This window comes from Schistocerca cancellata, chromosome 4, assembly GCF_023864275.1.
Source record: "Schistocerca cancellata isolate TAMUIC-IGC-003103 chromosome 4, iqSchCanc2.1, whole genome shotgun sequence".
In the NCBI taxonomy this organism is placed as follows: Eukaryota; Metazoa; Arthropoda; class Insecta; order Orthoptera; family Acrididae; genus Schistocerca; species Schistocerca cancellata.
Window position 1 is genome coordinate 808,134,074 of NC_064629.1, and position 19,088 is coordinate 808,153,161.

A 19,088-nucleotide genomic window follows, 5' to 3' on the forward strand; every position below is an offset into this window, starting at 1 on the left:
CGCCGATACTTTGCACTTAAACATAGCCTCACTATACAGCACAGTGTGATTCTTATTCAGAACAACAGTGGACAGTCACGTGTGTTGATCCCCAAAGCTTTGCAAAAAGAAGTGTTGCAGTTACTTCACCAAGGACACTGGGGGATAGTTCGTACGAAACAGTTAGTGCGTCGACACTGTACTTGGCAGGGTATGGACACCCAAATAGAACAGATGACGTCACAGTGTCACAAATGTGCAGAAAATCAGTCTGCTCCACCACAAAAATTATCTGCTTGGCCTAAGTCACAATCATTATGGCAACATGTGCACATAGACTTTGCGGGACCTTTTTGGAACACTCATTGGCTGATTGTGGTTGACTCGTATAGCAAGTTTCCTTTTGCTGTGTAAATGAACTCGACAACGTCACGTAGCACAGTTCAGGTGCTGTCCTCTATTTGTTGCCTTGAAGGTCTACCTGAAGTCATACTGTCAGACAACAGCCCTCAGTTCATGTTAAATTAATCTGCACTGTTACACCCACAGTGAAACGGCGAAGTGGAAGGATTTGTCAGAACCTTCAAGCTGCAGATGGCCAAACTTCGCTCCGCACACAACAGGGATCAAGCAATGCTACTATTTCTTGCCTCCTATCATTCACGCCCAGGACATGGACCATTGCTGGAGTAATTGCTTCATGGCCGCTGCCATCGGACACTGCTCCACCATCCTCAGCATCGGTGCTGAAGGAAAGCCACAAGTGTTGCTTTGCGCTGCATGATATTGTCTTTTACAGGGTTTTTAGCAGCAGCAGACAGTGGGTGTGAGGCGAGATCATCCATCGACTTGGCACTTGCAAGTATCTCCTTTCAGGTCCAGACAGCATGCAACACTGACATCAAAATCAACTTCGCCACTGTCATGTGAATAATGACATTTCTGTGTCTCTTCCCCCAGATTCACAGCTCCAGAGGACAGCGCGGCCACAGTAGCAACGGGGCAGAGCCTCCGCCTCCTCTCGTCCTACCAATGGAGCTGGACCACCACAGCTGCAATGCCTTCTACATCTGGTTATTGGCCTCTGGAGGTGGACGTGTATCCTTCGGGTCATTTTTCGGTGGACATTTCCACCAGAGCGAAGGTTGAATGCCGGGGTACGATTGAAAGCTTGACGTACCCTGCAGCCACAGCTTCGGGTCCAGTGTAGCATCCACCCTCTGGCCTCCTCTGCCATTGTTGCACTCCCAACACGATGGAGGTCTGTTGCTTTGGGGGCGGGGGGAGAGGAATGTTCCAACGTAACATTTAGTGCCAGCATGTCGGCCAATAGAATGCTGACTAGGACGATACCATGACAGTAGCGGCACCTATTCAAAGAGAATATAAGCACCACTCCAGCTAGCCTCGGCCGCACTAGACGTCGAGTACTAGAAGAGCCGCACTAGAAGATGAGCCATGACTTGTGATCTATATTAATTGATTGCATGGAAATTGTATATATCAAAGAACATTGATTATTTGCATGTCGCCATTTGCTTGTGACGCATCATTAGTACGGAGGCAAAGTTACGTATTGTCCATTGAATTTACTGTAATAAACTCCATTAATAAGATTTGTCTAGCTATCTGAGAAAACAACTTCCGAGGCATCCTATATTAGACAGGTGGGTACAATCCCACATGCCCAACCAGGCAACCTGTTTCCAGTCATCAACAATCCAACATTGGTGTTGACAGGTCCAGGCGAGGCGTAGAGCTTCATGTGCTGTAGTCATAAATGGCACATGAGTGAGCCTTCCGCTCCGAAAGCCCGTGTCGATAATATTTCGTTGAATGCTTCACATGCTGATACTTTTTGATGGTCAAGCATTGAAATCTGCAGCAATTAGTGGAAGGGTTGCACTTTTGACATATGGAACAATTCTCTTCAGTCATCATTGGTTCCATTCTTGCAGGATCTTTTTTGGCCACAGCGATGTAGGAGATTTGATGTTTTACCGGATTCCTCATATTCACAGTACACTCGTGAAATGGTCGTATGGGAAAACTCCCACTTCACCGCTACCTCAGAGATGCTGTGTTCCATTGCTCATGAGCCGACTATAACACCATGTTCAAACTCACTTAAATCTTGATAAGTTGCCACTGTGCAGCAGTAATGATCTAACAACTGCGCCAGACACTTGTTGTCTTATACAGGTGTTGCTGACCGCAGTGCCATATTCTTCCTGTTTACAGCTCTCTGTATTTGAATATGTGTGCTGATACCAGCTTCTTTGGTGCTTCTGTGTATGTCCATGTTGGTATTGTGAGCTACTCTAGAAGTCAAGAAGTCAATTTTAAAACAACAGTTATGCACACACATATTATGCACAAGTTGCATACAAGTTCATTTCATGAACAAATGATGCTGTCTCCTTCCTGTAGTTGAGAGTCATATATATAAACATGGACTGTTGTTTTTGTGGAGTAATACAAGTTAAGAGCCGAAATGTTGAAAATGACATATTAATGAAGAAGAAATTAATATTGTAAGTAATTTATTTGTGATTTGTTTTACATATAGACATTCTTTGGCTTCTCCAGAGACAGTACATACAGAATGTTCTCACAAATAAACTTCACTTTGAAGTTTACTGATGGGTTTTCCAGCAAGCTCTGTATGATCTGTTTTCCTCCCTCTTCAATGAACATTGGGCAGTACCTTTTTGCTGAAAAAGAATGAAAGAAATAATGAAAAATATTACAAAATACACTCTTTCACTTTTTGATGGTGAGCTCATAAAACGCATGAGAGAGAGAGAGAGAGAGAGAGAGAGAGAGAGAGAGAGAGAGAGAGAGACAGTGGAGGGGTGGGGGGATGAGCGAATCTCGTATAGTGAATATGGAAGAAGTGCGGTGAGGAAGCGGTGAAACTTAAGAGAGATACAGGAAACAAGGGTAGAAGTCAGGTGCAGAGAGAACATGTCCGGTGATGCAAATGAGGTGGGAGGAGGGCAAGACAGTTGCAGACCGCAACAATATTAGAGCATATCAGAGGATAGCTTATATACTGTGAGGAGTTAAAGAAATACATCAAAATGCACACAGAAACTTAATAATATAACTGAAGTGACTTAACATTTTTTTATGTGTGTGTGTGTGTGTGTGTGTGTGTGTGTGTGTGTGAGGGGGGGGGGGGGAGATTGAGAAATAAGAGTACGCTGTTATGAAGGAGGCAAGGTTTGATGGTGGGCAGAGTGCAGGAGATTGAGGCTGGGAGGATTGCAGAACTGAAAGATGTGATAGAGGAGCAGTTCCCACTTGTGCAATACAGAAAAACTAATTTTAAGGGGCACAGCGAGGGAGGGTATTTACACTGTGCACATCATTGTGTTACAAGAGGACTGGTTCTAGGGTGTTTCATATTGGGACTAAGCAAATTTGTTGGTAACTAGTATGGTACAGAAAATGTACTAATAGCTCCAACTGGTTGGGACTGACAAGAAGTACAGCAATGGTGATGTTTTTCATGAATTTGCAGGGTGAATTTATACCAAAACACACATATCTGGCACAGGCATAAAAATGTGGACAATAATGGGTTCATGATGTGGATCAAGTATAAAGTGTTAATATGTAGATATTACTTACAGTAACATTAATAGCCAAAGTTTTCAGAACTGACATATAATATCACACAAATCAGTTTGATTTAGTTGAGTGGGTAACTTCCAAAGAATATCACTGCTGATATGCCAAACAAAATCTAACTGCAGACACCAAATTATCAGGTACCACTGTAAGCTCATTGGATAAGCCACATAAAATTTCCATCAACAACAAACAGTATCAATCAAATTGTGGACAATAGTCACAACCAACATAGAAATAAAGTGTCTGAACACATACATAGGGAGGAGGGAATCATTCCATCAACCCAATCAACGGAGTTAAGGCCTTGATTGCATGATTTATCAAGTTGTCAGAAAACATGCATTCAATAAACGCAGTATTTCCAAGAAAAAGGAAAAGAAAAAAGATTGTCTTCTATCTTCATAAACTTACCATTCTTTGTACAAACATGATGTATGGCCCACACTGCCCACAGCTGAACTTGATGTGTCTCAAAACATTTCAATAACGGGAAAAATGGTTGAAATGATCGATAAGCTACCATTTCCCCATCTGGCGTTTCCCAGTCTATTACAACTTCTTCCTAAAATTGAAAGAACAATTTCTATTGTGTCACTAGTTTTTGCACAATAGACAAGCAATATAAGAAACTGTTTCACAAACATTAGCACAATTTAGCACTATGCAAAGTGAAGTAACCAAATCAGTATTCTAAGAAAAACTTCTGAGGGAAAATATTATAAATATTTAAAGCTGACACAACTTTTAATGAAAAGCCATTTCGGCTGCTAGTGGATACTTTATTAAGTTCATGACTTATTTCAGAATTTACAGTTAGGCATCTTTTTCCTGGATGTTGCTTCTCAACAGCACAATCTTCAAACCCATTCAAAAATGGCCTGATTGTAAAGGCCAAAACCAGTCGCAGAATTAATAATCAATAATGAAGCCAATTTCATTAACTGAGTACAGTTGTAGAATTACAGCACCCTCTGAAGATGGAAAAAACTAATAATAACAGTTTTACTTTGATACATTAAATCTCAATGTCACTACTGCTTGTTTAAAAAGTTTGCCACATTAACCCGAGTGGATAGTGCTCCTGACCATGTGAAATAAGAAAACAATGAGGCTGTCTTCAGTGTAGTAATGAACAACATAAGTAAACTATCATGTGTACTGAGAAGCATACAAATAGAAAATATATGACGGTAGTATCTGTTCCCGAAAGAACAGTTACCATTGATGACCATGCAGCTTTGCTAGAATGAAATGATAATTAAATGGACACCCTAGTTGCAAACAGGCATTGATATACTTCATTGGGGACATGTCGAAAATGTGTGCTCTGACCAGGACTCGAACCCGGGATCTCCTGCTTACATGGCAGACGCTCTATCCATCTGAGCCACAGAGGGCACAGAGGATAGAGTGCCTGCAGGGACTTATCCCTTGCACGCTCCCCGTGAGACCCACATTCCCAACATGTCCACACCACTACATTTGTAGTGTGTCTAATAGATGTTTCCCCATCATACTCATTACTCGTGGCAGATTAATCTACCAAGTCCGGAATGAGTTCGGACATAGCGTGTGCGTTCACACAAGAAGGTCAATGGCCGAGAAGCCATTCTTTCGAGAACAGATACTACTGTCATATATAATTAAAATATGGCCGGTCAAGGCACACATTTTCAACATGTCCCCAATGAAGTATATCAACACCTGTTTGCAGCTAGGGTGTCCATTTAATTGTAATTTCAAATAGAAAATGTTTTGTTGTTTGAAGATTACAAGCCGTAGAATGTATGGCAGATATAAAATTACCAGCACAAAATAATTGATAACATCATGTGAGGTACGTCAGCAACCTTACAACAACTTTATTTTCCAAATTAGTATTGTAGTAACACGGTTCACGTTTGCCGTCGCACTTCACATAGCGTAGACCGGGAACTGTCTCCTAGGCATGCCCGATGTGAACTGACTGGGCACGGCCCTTGCTGCCTGAGTTGTTGTTGTTGTTCCACCAGCAGAGGTTGCGGTTGAATTCTCGCGTGCCCTCTGGTGGACGGGACTCTACTTGTGGCTACTACCGTCCGTGACGCGCCGTGCTGATGTGCGCCTTCCGCGATCTTTCTGGTGGCTACTGCACTCCTCCTCCTTCAGGGGGTGAAGCCACTGTGATCCACTGCGTCAGAAGGTGGAGCGTCGTGCAGGAGCGATGACCTCCATGTCCATCGGAAGGCTGGAGTCGAGGGGATCTGCCAACCCTCGAGCCGGAACCTTCGAATACGGCTGGAAGTGACCCATATGAAGAGGCCCCCGTCGTCCCACCACCAGAGCCCAGGACAGAAAGGGAGACAAGCTGTCGAACTCCAGATCCTGGTCCACCTCGGGAGGGGCAAGACCCAGTGGCGGGGATTACGGGGAAGGGACAACCACAGGTGAACCAGGCTCCTGAGAAACCGGGCCTGCGAGGGGGGCCAGCTCTCACTGGGGCATCTCTAACGATGGTGATGCCGGTGCTGGAGCTACTGGTGGCTGCCAAGGCTGAGAACCATCGCAGTGCAGCGGAGTCACAGGGGGGAGGGGCAATAGCGTCCCCTGAGAAACCAACACGGGTGCCGGCAATGGGGAAGCCGGTGCCCGAAGGGTCGGCGAGTCGGTGCCCAAACGTGGACGTAGCTGATTTTGGTGACGATGTACCTCCCGGTCCCCCGCCTGCAACGTATAGAGCCGGCGGCCATTTCAGCGCAGGACCACCGCCGGTATCCAACGTGGATTGCGACCAAACCCACGTGCCCAGACCGGCATACCCAGTGGAAAGCTAGGTACTCCGTTTTGTGAAGACTGGCAAGGACCAGGCCAGAGGAGATGCAGCAGAGTCCTAGGTTGGCGCCCGTGGAGGAGGTCTGCGGGGCTGTGTTCTCCCATTGGTATGGTCCGGTATGCCATCAGGAAAAATGTCAACGCCTCGTCCGCAGGAAATTCGTGCACATACTTTTTCATCTGCGTCTTAAAAGTGCGCACCATGCGCTCAGCTTCCCCATTTGATTGTGGATGAAAGGGGGGAGAGCAAACATAATGAATACCAAAGCACCTACAAAAATCCTGGAAGGTCTTTGAAATAAACTGAGGTTCATTGTCCAAGGCCAGGGTGACTGGCAGACCTTCCACAGAAAAGATTTTTGCTAGTGCCTGGATTGCAACTTCTGAAGTGGTTGAGGAGCAGCGAACCACATATGGGAATTGGGAATAAGCATCAATGACAATGAGCCAAAAGCCATTGAGAAACAGGCCCGCAAAATCAATGTGAACACATTCCTATGCAGGGGGTTGCAGGCGGCCATGAAGAGAACGCTGACCTGGGAGATGCCTGTTGGCTCACACACTGGGAACAGGCGGCCACCAAGTGCTCAATTTCTCTGTCAATACCGGGTCAGTACAATTGTCTGCAAGCCAAGGTTTTAGTACAGGAAACACCACAGTGCCCCTCATGTAATAACGTGAGGACTTCCCTTCGCAAACTTGCAGGAACAACCACATGAGGAGCTGTATCATCGGTAGCCAGAAGGAGAACTCCTTCCAAGACTGAGAGGCAGTCTCGTAGAACAAAATAATTACGAAGAGGGTCCGAGGCCCGGCCTCGAGGACGGGATGACCACCCCTGCTGAATGAGGCGAACTACTTGCCGGAGAACTGGGTCAACTGCCGTTTCCCTGGCGACTCTAGAACTAGTGATCAGGAAGCCATCAGCCGCTTGGCGGGACGCCACATCCAAATGAAAACACATAATCTCCTCTCGATCGAACTTAGGATCCGGGCCCACCGGAAGACGGGAAAAAGCGTCTGCGTTGGCATGCTGTCCGGTAGGGGGAAAACGAATGTCATAATGGTACTTAAGAGAGGAACAAGGGCCAGCGCTGTAGTCTGTGGGCCACCCTATCCGGAATCTGAGAGGCGGGGCCAAATAACGATATTAACGGCTTATGGTCAGTGATTAACTGAAACTTCGTGCCATACAAGAAAGGGTGAAACTTGGTAACAGCGTAGACAATGGCCAAAGCCTCTTTTTCCACCTGGGAGTAATGGGCCTGTGTGGGACTAAGGGTTTTAGATGCAAACGCCAGTGGCTGCTCGGAACCATCCGCATTGCGATGGGCCAGGACCGCCCCCACCCCATACTGCAAAGCATCTGTAGCCAGGACCAACAGCTTATGGGGGTCAAAAGTAGCCAAACAAGGCGCTGACGTGAGGAGGCCCTTCAACGAGGTGAACGCTCACTCGCATGCAGGTGACCAATCAAAAGGAACACCCTTGCGCAGAAGGCAGTACAAGGGGTGGGCTATGTTGGAAGCCCTGGGAATGAACCAGTGGTAATAGGCAATCTTGCCTAAAAAAGCTTGTAACTCCTTCAGCGACGCTGGCCGCGGAACATCGACGATACCTTGGACCAAACTTCCCAGCAGCTGGACGCCGTGCCGAGAGATGGTGTAGCCCACATACTCAATGGACGGTTGGAAGAAGTTTGACTTACGCAGGTTGCAATGCAAGCCCACAGACCTGAATTTGAGAAAGAGGGTGCGAAGGTTGTGCAAGTGTTCCTTCGTGCTGCGGCCTGTGACAATGATGACGTCCAGGTAATTAATACAATGAGGAATTGTCGACGTGACATGCTCAAGATAACGCTGGAATATCGCCGGGACACTGCATATTCCGAAGGCCAACCACTGGTATTGGTAAAGGCCAAACGGGGCATTGATGACTGCCAGCCGTTTGGAGTCCTCATCAAGTGGTATCTGATGATAAGCCTCCAAAAGATCGATTTTCGAAAAATATTGGCCTCCCGCCATGGCGAAGATCAATTCATCAGCACGAGGCAAAGGATAGGTGTCCACCACCAATTGGGAATTAATGGTGGCCTTGAAATCGCCACAAAGACGTAATTTTCCCGAGGGTTTCCTGACAATAACAAGGGGCGAAGCCCACTCACTCGAAGAAATGGGAAGAACGACCACTATGGCTGTCAGCCGGTCTAGCTCTTCTTTAACCTGAGGGTGGAGAGCCAAGGTTATCTGCCTCGTGCATAGAAAACGCGGGCGAGCCAACGCCTTCAACGTTAATTGAGCCTCAAAGTCTGAAACACGCCCCAGGCCCTCCTCAAAGATATCCGGAAAGTCAGAGATCAAAGATTCCAATGATTGTTAGGGAACATCGTCGGAGACCAACTGTATGGTGTCAGCGATAGAAAAACCAAAAGCTTGAAAGGCATCCAAGCTAAAAAGGTTAGCGGAGCTCGCATCACTGACAACAATAAAAGTAATAGGCAGAGTGACTGATTTGTAAGTCATGTCAGTAGTGAATTGACCCAGTAGAGGAATGAACTGTTTACCATAACCGCGTAGACGCCGGTAAACTGATGCCAACGGGGGCGACCCAAGGTCGGAGTAAGTTTGTGCATTCAACAAAGAAACTGCTGCGCACGTATCTACTTGCAGTTGTAATCGGAGCGACTGAACCGACACCTCGATAAAGAGTTTGTGTGCCGATGCGTCGGGAGCCTGGCCTGATGAAACTTCCTGAATGTCAATGTCCATGTCCTCTGTACCTGCTTCCTTCGATTCTTTTGAGGCTGAGCGGCAAACTTTAGCAATATGTCCTTTTTATTACATTTGCGACAAATGGCCCAAAGCTGGGGGCACTCTGACTGAACATGATGTATATAGCATGACGCACAGGACGGTAACGGGGGCCGGCGGCGGAAACTCTGTTTACGCGCCGTGCAGGAGCGGCCGTAACGGCCGGATTGTACCACTCGCACGTCGTCCACCCTGGACACAGTGACGCGGCCGCGCCGCCCTGAACTGCCGCGACGTCGCACCACGCTTCCAACTGTTGACCTGTGGTGTGAGAGACTTCATACGATTGAGCAATGGACAGGACTTCCTCAAGGGAAGGGTCTTCTAACTGCAGGGCCCGTTGCCGGACCTCCCTATCATGGGCCGAACGAACAATGACGTCGCGCACCATAATGTGGGCGTACGACTCTCGCGACTGCTCCGTGACAAAATGACACTTGCGACTAAGACCGTGCAGAGTAGTGGCCCATGCCTGGTAAGACTGATGGGGCTGCTTCTTGCATTGATAGAACTCGACCCTAGCCGCCACAACATGCATGCGGCGGCGATAATATGAAGACATCAATGAACACAATGCGTCAAAAGACAAGGACGAGGGTTCCTGCAACAGCGCTAGCTGCCGCAAAACTTGATACAGCGAGGGAGATGTCCAAGGCAAGAAAAGAACATGACATACCTCTGCATCAGCAACATGAAACGCCTGGAAATGCTGCCGAAGGCGATGTTCATATGCGTCCCAATCCTCCGCCGTCTTGTCATACAGGGGAAAGGGATGAGGGAACGGCGCTGGAGCAGACTGCGTGGAGAGCAATGCCGGAAGCACTTCTTCATGGTGGCCATGAGCTCCGTCTGCTGCTCAACCAAAACCCGCACTAAATCCTCCATGCCGTGGATAAGCTGCGAAACCGGAACAACGACGCAACACGCGAAAGAATGGCCCTACTCGTCGCTAATTGTGTTGTAACACGGTTCACGTTTTCTGTCGCACTTCACATAGCGTAGACCGGGAACCGTCTCCTAGGCATGCCCGATGTGAACTGACTGGGCACGGCCCGTGCTGCCTGAGTTGTTGTTGTTGTTCCGCCGGCAGAGGTCGCAGCCAAATTCTTGCGTGCCCTCTGGTGGACGGGACTCTACTTGCGGCAACTACCGTCCGTGACACACTGTGCCGATGTGCGCCTCCCGCGATCTTTCTGGTGGCTACTGCAAGTATTCTAGGCCTAATTTTCAGTGTAGCATAAATGAATAGCATATAATATGATACACTTTGTAGTTAATGGTACAAAAGATAAAGCCATGATCTAATCCTAATGGAAGTGAAGAACAGAAAAGGCAGAGTTCAACAAGAAACTAAACAGTAAAAATAAGAACAAAACAGTAGTTAGATAATATCGGGTAATCCAAACACATACTAGAAGTTCGCCTTACATCATGTCACTAAAGAAAGGGAAGAAAATTAGGCTTTAATGTCCTGTTGATGATGAAGTGATTATGGACAGAGTAGAAGTTTGGATTGGACAAGGATGGGGAAGAAAACTAGGCACACTCTTTTCAAGAGAACCATTCTGGCATTTGTGTTAAGAATTTGGGCAAGATGTAAAAAACTAAACCTGTATGGCCAGAAGGGTATTTCAACACCCCTCCTCTTGAACGCAAATCTATTTCCATCTAAAGTATTAGAGTCCCATGACCCTCATGAACTTTCCATTATATGCTCAACACATCACAGATGAAGCATCATGGGATACATGCTAGTGTATTTACAACTTTATGAGAGATCAATGGCCTGCCTCACAACCAGTGAGACAACTCTCCACATTGCAACCACTCAGAAACATTTACATTAAAAAAAAAACTCAGTGGAAAATAGCACAATTGAAACATTATTGTCTAATGATAATAATGGAGCCTGCAGAATGCATTCTGCAATAAAAGGTACCCATAATGAGATCAAGTATGACCTTAAGCTGACTAGGAGTGAAGAGGCTATGACTTTTTAAACAACACAGCATTTCCTGCCATGGTTAAGCTACCCCAACAGAGGACACCACTACATTTCCACCAATGGAGTTAACATACTGCATGGTTCGTGAGCCAACAAGTTGACAAACAAAGTTCATGAAGTGTGTAATGTATTGAGACAATCATGTATGGAGGAAAGATGAACTGGACCTATAAGAAATATATGGAGATCTTTTAAAGGATCGCAGCAGAATACACTTTAACTACTTTCAACCATCACTTAAGTTTTATGGATGCACCAGGAATCCTTAGAGTAGCAAAGTCGTACTGTTTAATGTGATGAGAAGTACATCACTGGCTGTTGGCCTTCCCAAGGCGAATGACATATACACTGTCCACCTACAGAAACATTAACACAAGATCCACAGTAACATTTACCATCTGAGATAAAGGCTGTAACTACTCATAAAGGCTGTAACTACTCATGAAAAAACAGTGACAGAGTCCATTGTGATAAGCAATGATATTCACACAAGCTAGACTGCACAGCTGTGTGGGCAAAAAATTGTGACAATCGAGAACAGTGGTACTGTTGGAACATGGATAATACAATGTGTGGTCATAAAGTGCAAGGTTGGGTTATACTGGGCTCAGAGGAGAGTATTCATAAGGCTCACAGGCGTCTTTGAAACCTCGCCAGCAGACTCACTGCTTGTCACTAATCTGTGAATATAACCAATTAATGTAACTATTATGTACCAGGACCATATGGTGCTGGTTATGTAATCAAGACCCAGAACAAGTAGAGAAGATAACAACTATCATAATAAATGGCACTTGCAAGACTAGACTGTGGTGTATGGCAGTGGGAATGAGATACCAGTGATGCAGGTCAAAGGATGTACATGTTCTTCCCAGATGTCAGACAGGTAAAGAATGAATCGTGTCAATACCAGTCTGGACATGATTCTGTTCTGGATGTAACGCACTCTTCATCCAATTCATCTCCACATAGAAATACATTAATGTGGAGAACAGGGCACTCTTTAGCACATCAGCATTCACTGCACACAATTAGAATCACACAGGACACATAAAGACATACTCAGCACACAAATGTAATGAGAAAGTTCACAAGTCTGAATTGTACAGTGGATTGAACAATCTAGTGCAGAAAATATCAAACCAGCTACACCCAGAATATGTTCACATGCAAAGTGATGACACCCACAATCTGCTTCTAAATGATGCAAAGTAACATAAAATTTCAGTAGGCCAAAAGATTTTTACATACTTACTAGAAAAACTTAACACTAGACTAACAGTGTTTTTCGAACTCTAATTTGATAGAAAGATTTTAGAAATTTGAAACAAGACTGCTCACACTACTTAGAAACTATTTGTCATAGTGTATTAGTACATATTTTTTGACCTGGCACTGCATCACTATACTTTAACAAATTTATCAAACTCAGTTAACTCAGTGAGAGGGGACAAGCAGTTTACTATGTAGGTATTATTGTGCTTTGTTGTAATGTAAAAGCAGATGTTCCTGAACAGCCTCATGGAAAACAACATGGAGAAATAAATTCAGCAGTGTTAAGTATGAGCACAACATGTGCCGATTTAAATGGGGACTACTCTGAAGACCACCACTAATGAACAAATGTAATGTGAGCAGCAGTATTTTTTTATGAAATGAAAACAATATGTAGCTGTGGAACCAATATGGACCAACAAATAAAATTCTCCTTCAAAAGCAATGAAAAAGATCACAAAATTTTTTAGACTGAAGTAAGTTTTCTTCTTAACTTGATTTCTTGTGTAGTTCTTTCCCTCTACAAACACTATTCCACAAACATATTTAAATATTTCAATATAACTGCTAGATTTGTGTTCTAGCACTGTGGTTACAAAACAGTAACATTCTAGCTTATTTAAATGTCTCTTTTGTTCAGCATAAGTATAGCAATACTTACAAGTTCTTCTAAAAGCTCCTGCCTTGTTACTGTTTCAACAGTCCACAACTCACCCCCATCACTTGCTAAGTGAGCTACTATTCCAGCAGCAAAGTAGCTTACATCAATGTGAGAAGAATGTAGAAGCTTTCTGTAACAAATATTTCAAGATAATATTTTTCTCAAACTCCCAGTATTGCCAATAAATGGATTCAGTTTTTGAAAGGTGTTAGACAAAACGATTTTTATTAGATGCAAATAAATGGATATTATATTCCTTATCTCAGTAACCACATATAGCAATTATGGTATTTTAAATATTTAAGTGGACTCTTGAAGTACACTTTAATAGAATCTATACTACATACACTCTGATCAGTTGTAGCGGCAGCTGACGTGCATCCTGTTATTTGCAAGCCAATTCCCTTTCTGAAAAACACTAGATTAGATCAAGTACGGGGTCCCACAGGGTTCGGTCTTAGGTCCTTTACTGATCTTGGTATACATTAATGACTTACCATTCCACATTGATGAAGATGCAAAGTCAGTTCTTTTTGCTGATGATACAAGTGCAGTAATAACATCCAAAAACCAAGAACTAAGTGATGTAATTGTAAATGATGTTTTTCACAAAATTATTAAGTGGTTCTCAGCTAACGGACTCTCTTTAAATTTTGATAAAACACAGTATATACAGTTCCGTACAGTAAATGGCACAACTCCAGTAATAAATATAGACTTTGAACAGAAGTCTGTAGCTAAGGTAGAATTTTCAAAATTTTTAGATGTGTCCATTGATGAGAGGTTAAACTGGAAGCAACACATTGATGGTCTGCTGAAACGTCTGAGTTCAGCTACGTATGCTATTAGAGTTATTGCAAATTTTGGTGATAAGACTCTCAGTAAATTAGCTTACTATGCCTACTTTCATTCACTGCTTTCGTATGGCATCATTTTCTGGGGTAATTCATCGCTGAGTAGAAAAGTATTTATTGCTCAAAAACGTGTAATCAGAATAATTGCTGGAGCCCACCCACGGTCATCCTGCAAACATCTATTTAAGGATCTAGGGATCCTCACAGTAACCTCACAGTATATATATTCACTTATGAAATTTGTTGTTAATAATCAAACCCAGTTCAAAACTAATAGCAGTGTGCATAGCTATAACACCAGGAGAAAGGATGATCTTCACTATGCAGGGTTAAATCTGACTTTGGCACAGAAAGGGGTAAATTATGCTGCCACAAAAGTCTTTGGTCACCTACCAAACAGCATCAAAAGCCTGACAGATAGCCAACCAACATTTAAAAATAAATTAAAAGAATCTCTAGATGATAACTCCTTCTACTCATTGGCTGAATTTTTAGATTTTTTTTTTAAAAACACCAACTTAAACATTTATTTTGTGTAATGTAATATCTTGTACACACATCTTTTATTAACCTGACACGTTCCACATCATTACGAAGTGCCGTATTCATGATCCATGGAACACGTATTAATCTAATCTAATCTAATCTAATCTAATCACTCTCTTTGCTTTCTATATCTCAGTGCTTCTAGAACACCACAGATATTTCCAAATAGCTGATGTCTTTCGCAGTATGAAGGTAGCTTAAATATACACAACTGACTGTGATATACTCTTAATATGTTGAATGTCAACTGCAACTGGATCTCATAATCTTTGTGAATTAGAACCTACTCATTCCACGAGAAGATGTTCTGGGTTTTTTCACAGGCTACAGTGGACGATTAGCAAAATTACACTTAAGTCCTACTTAACAGATTAATTTCTGCACACTCTTGTGTGCAGGTGTTATCAGATGGAACTTAAGTGCCTCATATATGGACAAAAATCATGGTATACCTATCCAGTATGATACAGAAATGAATACCATGAACATTACTACATGCAAAGCTTCAGAAGATACATTTTGTCATGCCACTGCATAGTTGCTACCTATGAAGGACTTTGAGCAGAACTGTGTCTCCAATAATGTAACAAAAATGTTATTTTGGGATTATGTCTTGCAGTCTGGGTAACAATATTATTCATAGCAATTGCTCAAAATATGACTCATACATTTCTCTCTTGAGAATATAAGTTTTAGAAATGGTGACTTTACCTCATCTAAGCTAACCTCAGCTGTCTTTGAAATAGCAATGTTGAAAGTTAATCTGGAAGACATCAGAATCATAAACAATAGAAGAAGGCTCAACAACTAGAAATTTGGGGACAAAATATAGTCCTATTGCTTAACAACATTGTAGAGCTTCTGTTTTTGGTTAGCAAACTTACCTCCCAATGCTAGTCTAAAAAAAGACATTGGGTGCATGGGACACTGCTGGTCATTCCCTTTCCCGTTCCACTCACAAATGGGGTGGAGGAAAAATCGTTTGCCTGTATGCCTCTGTATCTCTGTATGAACCTTAATTTCTCTTATTTTGTCTTCGCAGTCCTTATGCAAGATGTATACTGGTGACAGCAGAATTGTTTTGCAGTCAGTCGCAAATGCCAGTTCTCTAAACTTGTTCAATAATGTTACACAAAAAAATGCAGTCTGTCCTCCAAGGATTCTGATGTGAGTTCACGAAGCATTTCCATAAAACCTGAGTGATGATTAAACCAACTGATAATTAATCTAGCAGCATACTTATGAATTACTTCAACGTCTTCCTTAAATCCTACCTTGTGGCAATCAAAACATTCAAGCAGTATTCAACAATGGGTTGCACAAGTGTTTTATGTGTGTTTTCATTTATAGATGAGCTAAACTTTCCAAGAACTCTCCTAACAAACAGAAACTGACCATTAGCCTTCCCTACAAATGACCTTATCTGCTCATCCCATTTCATATTGCTTTGCAATGTTACACCTACATATTTAATTGATGTGACTGTGTCAAGCAGCACACCATTAGTACTGCATTCAAACATTACAAATTTGTTTTACCTACTGATCTGAATCACATTAGTTTTTCTGCACTTAGAGCAAGATATCATTGAACACACCAAATAGAAATTCTGTTCAAGTCACCCTGTCTCCTCCTACAGTCACTCAATGGTGACACTTTACCGTGCACTATTGCGTCATCAGCAAACAGTCACAGATTGCTGTTCACCCTATCCATCAGATCTATACCTCCATAGAGGACAAGTGAGGTTCTATCACTCTTCACCAAGGAATTACTGATGATACTCTTGTTTCTGATTAACACTCATGATGCTGGACAATGTACTGTGTTCCGTTACTTAAAAAGTCTTTAAGCCACTCACATATCAGAGAACCTAGTCTGTCTTCGGCAGAATGTCTGTGCCACATACAAATGCGTAAGCCACAAACAAAGCTGAATTCAGTGTGAGTGGAGCACTGAATAAACACCAAGAACAATAACCAGAAAGTCAAGGTCCAGAGTAAGGCAAGTATCAATATAGGAGCTAGGTGTGACTGGAAACAACACATACAGAATACTATACAAGACTGAGCAATGGCAGTTTGCTTTGCCAGTGGCTATCACTGGTTCAGCCCATGTGACCCGCATTTAACACCTCTGGCAGCGTTCCTTGCTCATGATCTGCAAAGCCTCTGATGCTCTACTGATATTCTCCACTAACGGAGATATTAAATCATGGCCTGGAACCAAGATGATGTAAATTGAGGCCCAATGTCCAACACCAGTGCACAAAGTGCCCACTCCATAGCGAAAATTTTCTCGAGATGGTTGTATGGGTTCTGGCAGATGGCAAGCACACCACAAATGGGAAGCTTCATAGGGCATCCACTGCCAGCAACCATGTAGCTCCTGGAAACAGCCAGGTAAAATTGATGTGGACCCTCTCGCAAGGGTGACTGGGATGGGGCCATCACAGAAAACGCTGTGCTGGGGACTCTGGTTGAGGGAGAAAGCACAGTACCAGTGGCACATGTATTCAATATCGGTATCAATACCTTCATTTGTATCATCTCTCAATGTGACACATGAAGGAGCTGGGGAATGTCGAACCATAGTGGGGGTTCTATGACAACCCGGTAGTCAGAGTCCTCCATTGCTAACATTAAGATGCCCTGCATGACACTGAGCCAGCAGTGTAGCACGAAATAATTTCAAAAAACCAAGTTAGCCTGGCAGGAAATATGCTCCGGCCACCCTTCATAGACCACTAACAAAATCTAGGAAGTCGAGGCTATATCATGCCATCACTGGAATCTCACCCTTGGTCATTTGTAGGCATTGATCCAGGTAAAAACAATTTTCCGGTGACTGAATTCCATGTCAAAGTCAAGAGAGCGGCAGGACAGGGCATCTACACTGGTGTATTGGGCAGTGGGGCAAAAATGGATTTCGTAGTGGTACCCACTCAAGAACAATTCCCAGCACTGCAGGTGCTAAGCTGTCCCATCCGGGAGCTTAGAACAATGCCTGAACAAGGACATCAATCGTTCATGGTCAGTCAACAGGATGAACTTCTTGCCATACAAATTTCTTGAGCCCATAAATGATCGCTTAAGCCTTTCCTTGATTTGGGAGTAGTTGAGCTGTGCAGAATTTAATGTTTTGAAGACGAAGGAAATTCGGCACTCAGAACAAACTGACAATTTGTGGGACAAAATTGCTGCGGTGCTGTAATGGTTCATGTCTGTTGTCACCAGTGTCATTGGTATACCTGGCATTTATGACATCAGACACAGTGCTGTCTAGAGACTATTCTTAAGGCACTGACAAGCCCGTTGACAGGTGGCTAACCACACAAATTTGGCACCTGTCTTGCTCAGCTGACAGAGAGGGTGCATGGTCTGCACTACTTGGGGAGTAAAAGTAGTATAATAAGTGATTTTATCTGGACTGCTACTGTTTAAGATTAGTAGAGGCTGGCATGCTTATGACTGTGTCGAAATTACCACACGCACACATATATCACTCAGAATGTGTCCCAGGTATTAGATGCTTCGGGCAAAGAAACTGCACTTTCCCAACCGATAACATAAACCATTTTCCTGAAGCCATTTAAAAGGGATTCAGGATTCTTGTAACATTCAGCATGTATTGACTCTTTAAGACTAATGTCAATCTAATAATTAACACAGTAGTTCTACATATTTTTTGGAAAATGTGGGTGCACTTGCAACCCTAAACAGCAAGTGATTGCACCAAGATAAGCTAAATGGCTTATTTAAAACTGATATGAAGCATCAAAGCATTAGCTGGAGATAAGCATCCTTTAAATCTGTTTTTGAATAATAGTGGCCCCAGACTGTTCAGTCAACAACTACTTTGGGTGAGGCAGTGGATATAGACCAATGTCAGAATGGGAATTAACAGTGGACTTCAAATCATCACAAATACATAATGAACCATCTGGCTTTTGAATGACATCCCCACCATAGACGTTATCTACTGAATTGAGGAAACCAGGGAAATAAAGCCTTGCTCTTGAGATCTGGCAAGTTCTGCCTAAACAGCCTCACGAACTGCAAATGGAAGTGGGTAAGCTCTGCCAAATTTAAGCACCACAGAAGGCTTCACAGAAATGTGAGCCTAAGTTTTGATTCAAAAATCCTCTTATACGAAGCACTCAGGATGTCAAGTTAAGAAAAAGCCACTGTGTCTGACACTTGGTCCTCCATTGTGGACCCAAAACTTTTAAAAGCATCTACACTGAAAATGTTAGTAGCAGTTGGGGAGCACACAAATAAGAAAAGTAGTATTGCATTCAATGTTTTTGTACATAGCGGCCAGTGACAGTTCTCTGAGGAGAAGAATGACCCTGTAGCAATAAGAGAAGACCCAGTGCCTGGTGGAATGCAGCAGAGGTGAAGTGAGTCAGGTAAATGTGTTCTTGTTGTTAAAGACACAACACTGCCATTATTCAGCTGGAATTCTTGTGAACTGGCCAAGCAGCATCAAGTCCAAAGCGAGATTAC

General features: G+C 43.4%; 1 protein-coding gene across 2 annotated transcripts in view; it reads right to left on the reverse strand.

Moving 5' to 3' along the window:
* Positions 1-2,505: 2,505 nt before the first annotated feature.
* LOC126184766 (protein zyg-11 homolog B-like) overlaps positions 2,506-19,088 on the reverse strand; it is a 236,926-nt gene continuing 220,343 nt past the window's right edge. For both annotated transcript variants that reach the window (XM_049927317.1, XM_049927319.1), the window contains exons 12-14: positions 13,181-13,310; positions 4,030-4,180; positions 2,506-2,693 (exon numbers count right to left, since the gene is read on the reverse strand). In XM_049927317.1, the coding sequence (XP_049783274.1) occupies positions 2,539-2,693; positions 4,030-4,180; positions 13,181-13,310 (436 nt within the window). In that variant the 3' untranslated portion in view covers positions 2,506-2,538. The remainder of the gene's footprint in view (positions 2,694-4,029; positions 4,181-13,180; positions 13,311-19,088) is intronic.